The sequence below is a fragment of the Puma concolor genome, chromosome C1, assembly GCF_028749965.1.
Source record: "Puma concolor isolate L17-30 chromosome C1, mPumCon1.1.hap2, whole genome shotgun sequence".
Taxonomy (NCBI): Eukaryota; Metazoa; Chordata; class Mammalia; order Carnivora; family Felidae; genus Puma; species Puma concolor.
In genome coordinates, this window is record NC_141674.1 from 187,112,863 (window position 1) to 187,125,363 (window position 12,501).

General features: G+C 37.2%; 1 protein-coding gene across 1 annotated transcript in view; it reads right to left on the reverse strand.

The window, feature by feature from the left end:
• Positions 1–1,192: 1,192 nt before the first annotated feature.
• Positions 1,193–12,501, reverse strand: part of FTCDNL1 (formiminotransferase cyclodeaminase N-terminal like) — a 38,187-nt gene continuing 26,878 nt past the window's right edge. Inside the window, 4 exon segments of the mRNA XM_025929596.2 lie at positions 1,193–1,386; positions 1,389–1,526; positions 1,529–1,627; positions 10,661–10,828. Of these exon segments, the coding sequence (XP_025785381.2) occupies positions 1,193–1,386; positions 1,389–1,526; positions 1,529–1,627; positions 10,661–10,828 (599 nt within the window).

Consider the following 12,501-nt stretch of genomic DNA (forward strand, 5'->3'; position numbering starts at 1 on the left):
TTTATTCATTAAATAAATTCATATTACATGTTCTTCCTAGACAACAATACAACAATCTTTCTTGCTAAAAAAATCTATGGAAAAATTTGTTTCCTTGTGCCTTATGGAGAGAAATCATCTTGTACTAAAGCAATATAAATACTAAAGATTTACATAAAATTGCCAGAATCAACAAGTGGCTTCTTTTAGTTCACAAAGAGGCTACATATTTTTATTTCTTTCAAATGAAATTCTTCCACTAATACCCTTCTCTTCACTCAAAAGCAATACATTCCCTAAACTTTTAGACTTTCCATTTAAATTCCAAAAAAGATAAACACAATTCCTTGAAGTCATGCCCAATACCACCATTCCATCTCCCTATATAAACATTAAAAAACTAGACAAATCTGGCTGTTGGAGTTACCTCTAGATTGAACAACAGGTCATTATAAAAGTGGGAAGGCAAAAAAGGACAATCATGCTTTGAAAAAGGAATTGTATTTTCTAATTCTCCCCCTAATGCTTTAGTCATTTAGTGTAATCTTTTGGTTTTTGTTTTGTTTTATTTTGTTTTTGTTTGTTTTGACAGAGGGATATGCATGTGCAAATGGGAAGGGCAGAGGGAGAGAGAGAATCAAGTAGACTCAATGCCCAGTGCATTGCCTGATCTGACAGGGCTTGATCTCAGGACTGTCAGATCATGACCGAGCCAAAATCAAGAGTCAATGCATAACTGACTGAGTCACCCAGGTGTCCCAGTACTTGATCTTTCAAAGTGTACATTTAAGAAAAAAATGATTGCTTGAAAACTGAGAATTGAATACAACACTCAGGAATAAAGAGTTCAGGAAATTAACTGAATTAATTCAATTAAATTGAATCCATTTTTAGTTTGTTCACAATAATTAAAGGTAGTTCAGCATCCACAGCCATTTTATCCAGCTGACTCAGGATGGCTTCTAAAGTACACAAGGGCATAAACTTGATACAGAGTTAGGTTCTCATGAAACAAGACGACAACTAGAAATACTATCGGGTGATTATTGACAATCTATAAACACCTGTTTTTGTTGAACAGAAAATGCTTCCAATTTTCCAATACACAGCTACAACCAAGCTCTTTGTATCTTCCTTTTATCCTCATTGGCCAAAAGAAAACTTTGTAGTGATTGTCATTTTCCTTAACATTTTAGGGAAGCCTTAGATTGGATCACATGAAAATACCTCCCAGTACCTTCTAAACTTCCTCAATACTTTCTTTTATGGCATATTCAGCACAGTTCTTACACACTTGGGGTGTAAATCCAATTAACACACTCCCCATAGTACCAATTCCTGGATCACTCGCCAACTTTTTAACTTGAGTTTCTATGTAATTAGGAGATACATAAGAAGATTGATCCCAAGAACACTGTAAGCCGTGTATTGAAAGGTTTCTGAGGTTTCTGTAGCTTCTTGGTCTTCAAAACGCTCTACATTGCAAGCTATCTCAATTTTCCCTTCATGAGGAACAGTCATTGTTTGGACGCCATTCAATCCCTGGCATTTGAGCCCCCAGTGGCACTAGTGGTCTCTTTTCCCAAGGCCAAGTCTTGAGAGTCTATAGTACCACTGCAGCTCATCACATATGGGCTGGCTCCAATGCCTAAGTTATTAGAGGAGCATGCTAATCAAGCAAAGCAAAAGCCTCATTTTTGAAGGTTCTATCCTTTAGCCAATTTCAGTCCAAGGAATTTCCTTTATTTTATTTAAAAATAGTACAAATATTCCTCATTATCAACTCCAGAATTTTCTAAAAGTTATTTATTTATTTATTTATATGTTTATTTGTATATAACAGAGCTATCTGAGCTACAAGCAAATACTTTTATCTACTCTAAAAGTATTTGAAGGACACTTTTTCTAGAATAGTTAAGAAGAACCCAGACCTTCCAACATTTCAACAGAAAAAGGAAAGCACACTTGATAACTAAATATCAACAGCAGTAAAAGGTCTTGGAGGTCACTTCCAAGGCCATTTCAACAGGGGTTGCAATTCAATGCCAAGCCTCAGGGTCAGGAAGACAGGAGTAAATCATACTGTGTGCCCATCCCTTCCTCCTCAAATACACACCTGGCAGAGTTAGGCTAACATCTGATTCAAATTAATCTCAACAACAGTCTTGATAAGGGAATAAGGTCACTAAAAAGTGACAAACAGCCTTGGAATTGGGAATGGCAAAGATACTTGTGTGTCTCATGACAATGTGGATTTGACAGGCTTTGGAGCATTATGTATACCTTTTTTGGTATAACCTGTTGATAGCACCTCTTTCTTCCATTTCCAGCTTCCCAAGTGACTGGGACTGACATTGCCACTCTAGTGCCCTGTTACTCTAGAGCCCAGGGGCAAATGTCCTGCTTTTCCCTGCTTCAGGGATGGTGTAGCTCATGTTACATAAATAGCCCTGCTCTAATTATAGTTTATGTTATAAGACGGACAACTTGGTTAAATTAGCATTGGTATAAAAAGCTTAGGTTTGCAATTTCTTCATTTGGGGGGAACCTTACATTTCTAAAAGCAAAGTTGACTACAGATTGATGGGGGATAAAAGGCTGACCTCATCTTCAGCATATGACAATTCCTTAGCTACTACTTCAACATTATTTTACTGTCATTGCTTTTTCTTGCTACTTTCAAACTTATTACTCATGATGTCAGTATCCATCAGAGATATCCTGCTGAGTTCACTTTCTCCCAGACAGCCGTGGTTTGGGGGTTTTGCTGCCTAGTCTGTGTACTTTCATACTAATAGACGTTTTACGGAAAATCAGCACACGGAAACCACATTTCATCTTTTTCCCACACATGTACATAATGAAACATTTCAACTCCCGAAGCTGGGCCTCCTCCTACTGGGAATTCTGCAGGAATGAATCAGATTACATTTCTCCATAATGCTGATTTCATAAAAATTAAATTTCCTAACAGTCAATACATCTCTCTCTCATAATTTCATATACCAATCACTTACTCTAAATATCTTTGAGAATTATATCGGTTTTAACATTTCACAGAGTACGATTGGAAATTTTTTTGTCAATGCTAATGTCATTCATTAACAAAATATCCAAGCATGGTTTCTCTCTCCTCTACCCCCCAACAGGTAATGTTACAAATAGTCCTATTTCCTCAAAGCCAATATACATACCTTACTCTGACTGGAGAAGGGGCCTCATCTCTACCATCTTTGCAACAAATAGTTGGATCACACTCAGATTTTGCTGAGGAATATCCATGTGCTAGGTTATACAGTAAGTTCAACTATTCGAAATACATATTGGACCCATTGTGCTTTGCTATTCCAGAACTTCGATATGCCAACACATATTCAGATATTCACATGTAGTTTATCCGAATGGGGAACAAGTCACCTTCAACAGAAACTTCTTCATATAGACCCCAAGCTCTTCTTCCCCACACTACGGTGGCATGGGCCATTCCATCCCTATAGTCATAGGACTTTTCCTAACTCTCCTACCCAGCAAATTCTAAAGGGCCTTTTACCACCATGAGCCTCATAACTCTCCCCTTTTTTAGTAGACTTTGCAAAACTGATCATTCTTGCTAGTAAATGAATTCATTTCCTAAGATAAATTGTTAAAGATTTTTAAAAGTTTAGATATTAAGCTTATAGTGCAAGAGTTCCATAAAGAATACACTTGTACCAACAATGATTTACTTAATTAAAATAAAATTTCCCTCAAAAGCCTACTTTAAAGTTAATTGTTTCTGAGAAAAAATAAAATTAAACATCAGAAGTAACTTTTATATTCTTTTACCTAAAATAAGAGGTAACCAATGAACACAGAATGATCATTTTCTGCATATGCCCTTGTTATATGTATTTTAAATTCTGTTAAACTTTACTTACACAATAAGTTATTTTGTTTTAGTGCTTTACCTTATTCAAGCAGTGAACACACAGAGACATTCAATGAATCTGAGAACTTTCTGACCTAATCAGGTAGTAGTTTCCTCCCTATGGGGTTATGAGGCCACGACCCATTTCTCCCTTGGAAAAAAAAAGAGAGAGAGAGAGAGAGAGAGGAAAAAAAACAAAACAAAACAAAAAAAAAAAACCTGCTTTCTGCCCAAATGCATGCTTTTCCAATTTCCTCAATTTAATCCTCCCCAAGTCCAACACCAATATGGTGATCCAATTCTAAAGAATCTAATTCTGCATTTAAATCCAGCAGTCCCATTGACCTTATTCGAATGCTGAATTTGATTTTTTATGCTAATTTAAACTTAGTGAGAATTTTTAAATAAGGGAGATAATTAATCCCAGCAAATCGTATTTCTAGTTAAATGTCACAATTAAAGTAATTCCATTTTTTGCTCTAAAATTAGAAACCTGATGTGAAAGTTTGTTTCTCAGTTTGCGGTTTCGCTAGGCTCCCGCCTCCCGCAGATTGGCACTCGGCTGCTCTGGCGGCAGCATGAATCTCCTCACTGCAAAGCTGAAATTCCAATTTTATTCCAACGCAACTGTCAAAACGCCCTGAAGCAAGCTAAAAACAAGGAAAAAAATCTTTGGTATGGTTTCGCTTTCCATGTGTTCTTTAATGAAAAATTTATCATTCTAAATATTGGTGTTTACTCCTAGTTAAATACTTTTTTTTATCAAAAAGAAAAAGAAACTGAGATTCAGTTGCTATTATTTCACAGGGATATATAACAGGCCTGATGTTTTCCTGACAATTCTGTTATTTTCTTGTGTGGAAACACAGTATTTATCATATACTGTATGGCTGGTGATTCAGATATTGTAGAGACCTTATGGTGAACTGATATAGATGTAAACTCTTTATGCCAGATTGTTTAAGCAGAAAAAAACCCAAATGCACTTAATTAACATCTGATGTGTAGCTTTGCAAACACAAATGCAATATTTGTGTTTGAGCACTGGCAGTAATGACTGTGAACTATGCTATTAATGTCTGGTTTAAAGATGCTTGCGGTAGGACCACGTCTGGAATAACACAAATAAAAAACTGCATTCAGACAAAACAATAGTGAAGAGCCCATTAGAAAAATGAAGAAGCAGCACTCAAAAGAAACACATGTATTTTTTTTTCCCCTTTAGATCAAGATTATTTTCAAAAATAGTTCTGAGCACCATTATCTTCAATCAATTAAAGGTGAAACAATTCTACACAGTTTCCTCTACAGAAAGATTTTCATTTTAAGGGGTCAGAAGTTGCTTAGGGATGTGTTTAGAAGTTCTACTTATTATATTAAGCTACTCTTCGGTGGGTAATATCAAAACATGAGTGAGGAAGGAATTGAGGAAGGAATTGAGATGGTGTTTCTGGATATTTTGCATTTTTGTATTTGAAGAGAGAACTTCAATAGTTGCATTGCAGTTTGAATAAATACAGAGACTCTTGTGGACGGAGGTGCGACTCCCTCATTAAATGTTTTTACTGAAACCCTGCTGAGTGCCAGGAACCATACAGGTTGCTGGGAATGAAAACACAAAGAAGGTTAAAATAAGATAAATCCTAGCCTAAATGTGGTCTTTGTTTCAGAGTAACAAACACAGGAACAGACAGACTTGGAACGCAGGTTCAAAAACATAAACAGCTATTACACCAAAAGCAATTAGTCATCGTTACCTATTGGTCCTTTACGTTTTTAAGAACGTGCACTAAAGGGAAACCGCGGCCGGAACGGGACATTTGATGACTAAAGCTGTAAAACGCAAACATAATTGCTAAGTTTGATGCTCCCATGGCAGGAAGAACGCAGGACTCTTATGTATGTGGTTGGATACACAGAAAATAAAGCTAAGTGAGAACTGTGTGGCACAGGGTGGGGAGTGGCACCCCAGGAGTCTGAATTCAAGTTCCGCCTCCTGAGGATGCTGCTTCTGCTCAGCTGTCTTTTGGGGAAATGGCTATGATGCTTTCCCACTCTGCGAGGAATTGTGAGCCTCAATTTCTCAACTTTGAATCTTTCAGAGTAACAATTCAGAAAGAAATTACAGAGGTAGGTACACATTAGCATCATCATGGAATGAAGTCAGCCCAGGTGAAGGAACCTCTGGTGACTTGCCTGCTCCCAGGTCTCCCATAGCAGAAGAGCACCCGTCACCAGCTCATGTGGCAACGACACCTAAGTCCTTCACATTTCAGTTTTAGGTCACATACTTAATTACACATTGAGACGTTCATTTTCCCTCATCCCAGCTAGATTTGCAAGCAAACACAGAAAATTGTGAAAACAGGTTCCTTAAATCAAGACTCACTCTCCACTTAGAAATTGTTTCTCAAAGGCTAGACAAAATTTTTTGGTGTGGAGTAAATTTGGTTGTTCAACATCAAGAAAAGTGCTCGAGGGGCGCCTGGGTGGCGCAGTCGGTTAAGCGTCCGACTTCAGCCAGGTCACGATCTCGCGGTCCGTGAGTTCGAGCCCCGCGTCGGGCTCTGGGCTGATGGCTCAGAGCCTGGAGCCTGTTTCCGATTCTGTGTCTCCCTCTCTCTCTCTGCCCCTCCCCTGTTCACGCTCTGTCTCTCTCTGTCCCAAAAATAAATAAACGTTGAAAAAAAAAATTTTTTTTTAAAAAAAAAGAAAAGTGCTCGATGCTGCACTTCTTATTTACGGAGAGAAAGGAAAGCAGGGGCAGCGCTCAGTAACCCATTTCAATTCCAGGACATACCAATTCCTCCATCCACGATTCCCACGAAACCACACCTCAGAGAACTGTCCTAGAATTTTTAAACAATAATGCATATATGCAGGCCATTCATACAACATATCAGCCAGGAGTGTTTAAGTTATCTCATAAATGTTTAGGGTTTTTGAATATATATGTATAAAGTATTTATCTATAGACCTAAAAGTATCAACTACTACTGCTTTGCCCTTATTAATGTTCCCTATGAGTTAGCCAACTACAAACTTTTAAAAAGAACCTGGCTTAAAAGATTTTGCATGTTTGGCATTGACTAAGGGTGGTTTGTTAATCATTTCTGAACTCACTTTTTTTTTTTCTCTTCTGTTTATAATATTCTGAGGGAACTTCAAAACAGAAACCTGTTCCCATATAGGTTCTGCTTCCTCTCAAGTAGTTTAGTAAGCTGTAAGTGTTCAGCTCATAGCACTAACCATTTCTACTTAATTTTTTTAAGAAAAGGAATAAACACAGCCAACAATATGTTGAGACTTTTCTGTTTTGATGGGAGGAATGAAAAAATATGCTGAGAAATACTGATGTCAATTTAAAAAAAAATGTTAGAAGAGTATATTAAGTCATTATATTAACAAATAAGAAGGGAATTGGTCATTGTTGGAAACTAAATTCACTGAAAAACTAGATGAATAACATCTATCTTAATGACAGAAGTGTTATAAGTTCTCCTTCAATAGATACTGCTTTAAAAAATTAAAGCATTTATTCCTTCCTACATAAATTTTTTAAGGGAGAATTCATACAAATATAGTAACCTAAGATTTCAGTTAATCATATCTCAAACTTGAATTACAATCTGGTTTGTGAAATATTAGAAACTAATTATTTATCCAAATTCCTTATTTACAGTTCCTCCTTGAAACATTTTATTTTTCTGCTCTTAGCATCTGCTTTGAGCCTCCTTAAATGAGGGGTCTCTGGATGAACATTGCCTGCCTCACCTTGGCAACTCTTGTAATTTTCATGTGTTTTGTAAAAACTAAGGTCTCTATCTTGTCAGGAGATATTAGCAATAAAGACATGGGGGAAAAAAGAGTTGTGCTAGTTTTTCCTTCTTATCTTAAACCTTCCATCAAACCCAAACTGAATGAATACACTGCAACACAGGTTTTATAAAACTGACCACTGCAAAACCTTAATAATTGCCCTTCAAGATTGATTTAGAGAAAATTTGAAAGTTGGAAGCATTAAGAATTTAAAAATTGTTTTTCTTATAAAATATATGAGATAAATAAAATACATGCACATATATTGTACCATACTGAAATCACACTGTTTATACCACTTCAATTATTTGGCCCTGACACTGGCTGTCCCCTTTGTCTGAGACTCTTCTCCACATCTCCATGTGGCTAACAGTCTCACCCCTTCAAGTCTTTCCTCCAGTACTGCCTTCACAATGAGGCCTACCCTGGATTATCTCATTTAAAATCACAATTCACTCTCACCCCAGAACTCATGATGATGCCCCTTGTCCTGTTCAGTTTTTTTTTTTTTTTTCTTTTGGCCACATCACCTATCATTTGCTAGCTCACTATAGAATTCATTATTTATTAAGCTCATTATTTATTATCTTTTCACCCCCTTCCCACTGGAATATAAATTCTTTGAGGGCATATAAATTCTATTTTGCACACTGACCACAGTGCCTGGCACATACTAGGTACTTAATAAATATTTGTCACATTAGCCCACTAATTACAAACTCTTTCTACATTGTGTTGTATTTTCTATATCACTAAAAATTCTTCCAAAACTTCACACCTAATTGCTTCTATAGTAATCTTTCATTTGGGGATGCTATAGTTTATTTAATCATTCCCAAACACTGAATATTCACAATGTTTCCAGTAGTCGCTATTATAAATAATGCTTTGATAAACATACTTGTGCATAAGTACATGTACCTTTTATTATTTCTGTAGGATTTATCACTAGAACTGGAATCCCTGTAAGGCAGTTATATACATTTTTAGAGCTGTTGATACATATCTCTGACTCACTTCCAGGAGGTTTTTTTTATACTACCATTAACAGTATGAGTGCCTCTAACTACATCTTTCCCAGAACTAAACATTACCTTTAAAATACCATCTTTAAACATTTTCGTGCCAATTTGGGCATCTTAAAGTCTTAACTTAGGATTTGCAGATGTTGATGAAATTATTCATGTAAGTCATAGATCTCCGTGTAGAGTAAAATAAAGAAGACATTAGAAATCCCAAAGGGTTGTCTATTTCAAATCAAAAACATGTAAAATAGCTGATGATGGAGTTGAGACACAGATAATCCCAACCACAAGCAATTCTTTCATGAGACTGGGAAGCAATATTAACTTTGGGTTAAACAATTACAAACCAAGTTTGCTCCTAGGAGACTTAATATGAACATTTAACCTAAATATGCTTTTTCTATTGGGTCCCAAATACTGACCCATTCATTCTCACTGCACTGCAAAAACAAGAATTAAGTTTTTCAAGGGTTTGCTTAACCTAATGCTAAAGCCAGTTCTTCTGTCCCCCAAGACTAGTAACCTGTTTCTAACTCCTATCCACCTGACCAATCCCAGTCACCTGGAGCTGCACTGGCTGGGTCTGTGGCACGATCCCTTCCATCTTTAGTGAGCTCAAATTAGAAACCAGGAAACAGATTTCTGAAAGTTAGTTACAAGCCTTACACTTCTACATTTGTGAGACAAATTGTGGGAAAATATGTGAGGTTCAAATTGGCAGGGAGCAATCAGTTTCTTCCTTTTTTCCATAACTAAATACTGAAAAACATTTATAAATCACGTTTTAATAAATCTCTCTACAAAGAATTGTTAAAATGGCGCTTCAGTACTGTATCTGCCACTTACTAGCTGTGATTTCAGCTTCACAGTCTTGTGAGGGAGATCTAATTATTATGTCCATTTTATAGATATGGGAACTAAGGCTTCATGAGATTAATGGCCAATACACAGCCAGGCCAGGATTTGAGCACAGCCTCACAGCTTATGCTTTTCTCATTGTACTTTCTACTTGACTGTACACATCATTTGTTTAAGAGTGGAATTGTGCACAAGGCCTGTGGGCAACCACGGCTGAGCTGTGCCACAAGGAAATGTCCCCGCCTACCTCTTGCTCCTTGTGCATCTGGCATTTTAATAACTGCTAGATAGGTATTAACTGACTACCAAAATGCTGCCTGACATGATTTAGTCTGTGACCCCTGCAGAAGGCATTTGAGAAGGAAAGAATTAAGACTCAAACAAATGGCACTAGCATGGAAAAGAGCAGGGAACAGGGAGCTGGATTTGGACAGGGCACTGCCTGTTCCTAAGGGAAGCCCTAAGCACAGGAGAGGAGTGGAGCAGCAGAGACAGGCAGGAGTTGATGAGCTCCAAGGAAAGAGAGAATACCATTCCCAATGTTTGTTCTCTCTGTTCCAGGAGTCCACTGCCTCAAAAAGCTTTTCCTCAGGGTGGCTCTAGGACTGATTTCAGCTGTAAGCCTCAACTTGGCCACACGGGATGTTCAAGTACTGAGAGACTTTCGTATCAGCTCAAAGCAGCCTCTGTTCAAGTCCTTATACCCCAAGTGTCCCCATCACACCCCAAAGATACAACCCCACACTCAGAGGCACAGCAGCAGACCTCCAGGTGCCTTCCCCGGTGTCAGGAGCAGCAACCATTCTCATCACCGGCCATGCTGCAGGGCTCATTAAAGATCTTGAATATCACCCTTGGGAGTTCTCACCGAACATGTGACCAGGTTTCCAGCCTCTCTAGTCAGCTTATGAAGGCATGGGTGAGAGTAAAAGCCAAGAGAAGACCCTCATCTGATTCATGAAGGAGCCCCCAATCATAAACCCTTCGGCTTATGTGGGAGAGACCAAAGGAAGGGGACCTCAATATTCTAACAAATTTAAAAACAAAAGCAGAACAAAAACATACTGAGAACCTGTTAAATCACATCTTCGGGCAGGTGCAGCTCCCGGGTCAGATCCAAGAGCGCTGAAATCTCTCCTCCAAAGCCAGTCCAGTTGCTTCCTTCTCTGGAGGAAGTCGGCCTCGCCAAGGAGAAACATGCCACAGCCAGGAACATGCAGAACCAAATTCTCAGAAAGGCCTATGAGCAATGGGAAATTTTATCAAAATTAAATTGAAATCAAACCCAATAAAAAAAGTAGAGCATATGATTTTTTTATTGTGATAAAATACATGGAACATAAAATCTACCACTTTAACCAACTGTAAGAGTACATTAAGTATCCTCTATCACTGTATAACCATCACCACTAAACTTAATTTACACAATTTTTAAAAATCAAAGCTTGGGTCAAATTAATTTTCCCTTGAAGTTAGCCTCATGATAAAAGTTTGTCTTTGTAGAAGGCTAAAATCTCCAACCTATAATAAATCTAGTTTCACATGGTAAATTCATCACAAGAATTAATGAAATTGGTGCCTTCAATTTTTGGACAATTTTATAACAGTGCCAAATTGCTTATATTGTTAAGAAAAATCAAAAGTTAAGAGTAAAAGGATCAGATCTGCACTGTAACCTCTAGCTACATGTACTATTAAATTTAAATTCTAGTTAAACTAATTATAAAGGAAAAAATAAAATTGTCACTATTTGTGTCATATATATAGAAAATCTTAAAGACGCCATCAAAAACCTGTTAGAATAAATGAAATCAGTAAAGTTGCAACATACAAAATCAATACACAAAAAGCTGTTGCATTTCTATACACTAATAATGAACGATCAAAAAGAGAAATAAAGAAAATAATCCCATTTATAATTGCATCAAAAAGAATAAAATACCCAGGAATAAGTTTAACCAAGGAGGTGAAATGTGAAATGTATATTGAAAATTAGATATTAATGAAAGAAATTGAAGACAACACATAATAACAGAAAGATAGTCCATGCCCAATATTGATTGGAGGAATCAATATTGTTAAAATGTCCACACTACCCAAAGCAGTCTACAGATTCAGTGCAATCCCTATCAAAATTCCAACTACATTTTTCACAGAAATAGAATACACAATGCTAAAATTTGTATGAAGCCACAACAACCCTGATAGCTAAAGAAACCTCAAGAAAAGAACCAAGTTTCTCTGTTCTTTTCATCATGCTCCCTGAGTTCAAACTGTATTGCAAAGCCATGGTAATTAAAAAAGTATAGTATCGGGGTGGTTGGGTGGCTCAGTTGGTTAAACTTCCAACTCCCGATTTCGTCTCAGGTCATGATCTCACAGTTCATGAGTTTGAGTCCTGCATCAGGCTCTCCGCTGACAGCCCAGAGCCTGCTTGGGATTCTCTCTCTCTCTCTCTCTCTCTCTCTCTCTCTCTGCCCCTCCTGCGTGTGTGCGTGTGCTCTCTCTCTCAAAATAAATAAATAAACTTAAAAAAAAAGTATAGTATTGGCAAACAGACCCATAGATCACTGGAACAGAATACAGAGGCCAGAAATAAACCCACACATATATGGTCAATTAATTCAGGACAAAGGAGCCAAGAACATATAATGGAGAAAGGACAGTCTCTTTAACAAATGGTGCAGGGAAAACTGGACAGTCACATGGAAAAGAATGAAACTAGAGTATAATTTTGCACCATACACAAAGATCAACTTGAAATGGATTAAAGACTTGAATGTAAGACCTGAGACCATAGAAGTCCTAGAAGAAAATATAGGTAAATTCCTTGACATAAGTCTTGGCAATGATTTTTTTAATCTGACACCAAAAGCAAAAGCTAAGAAGAGCAGAAATAAGTAAGTGGGATGA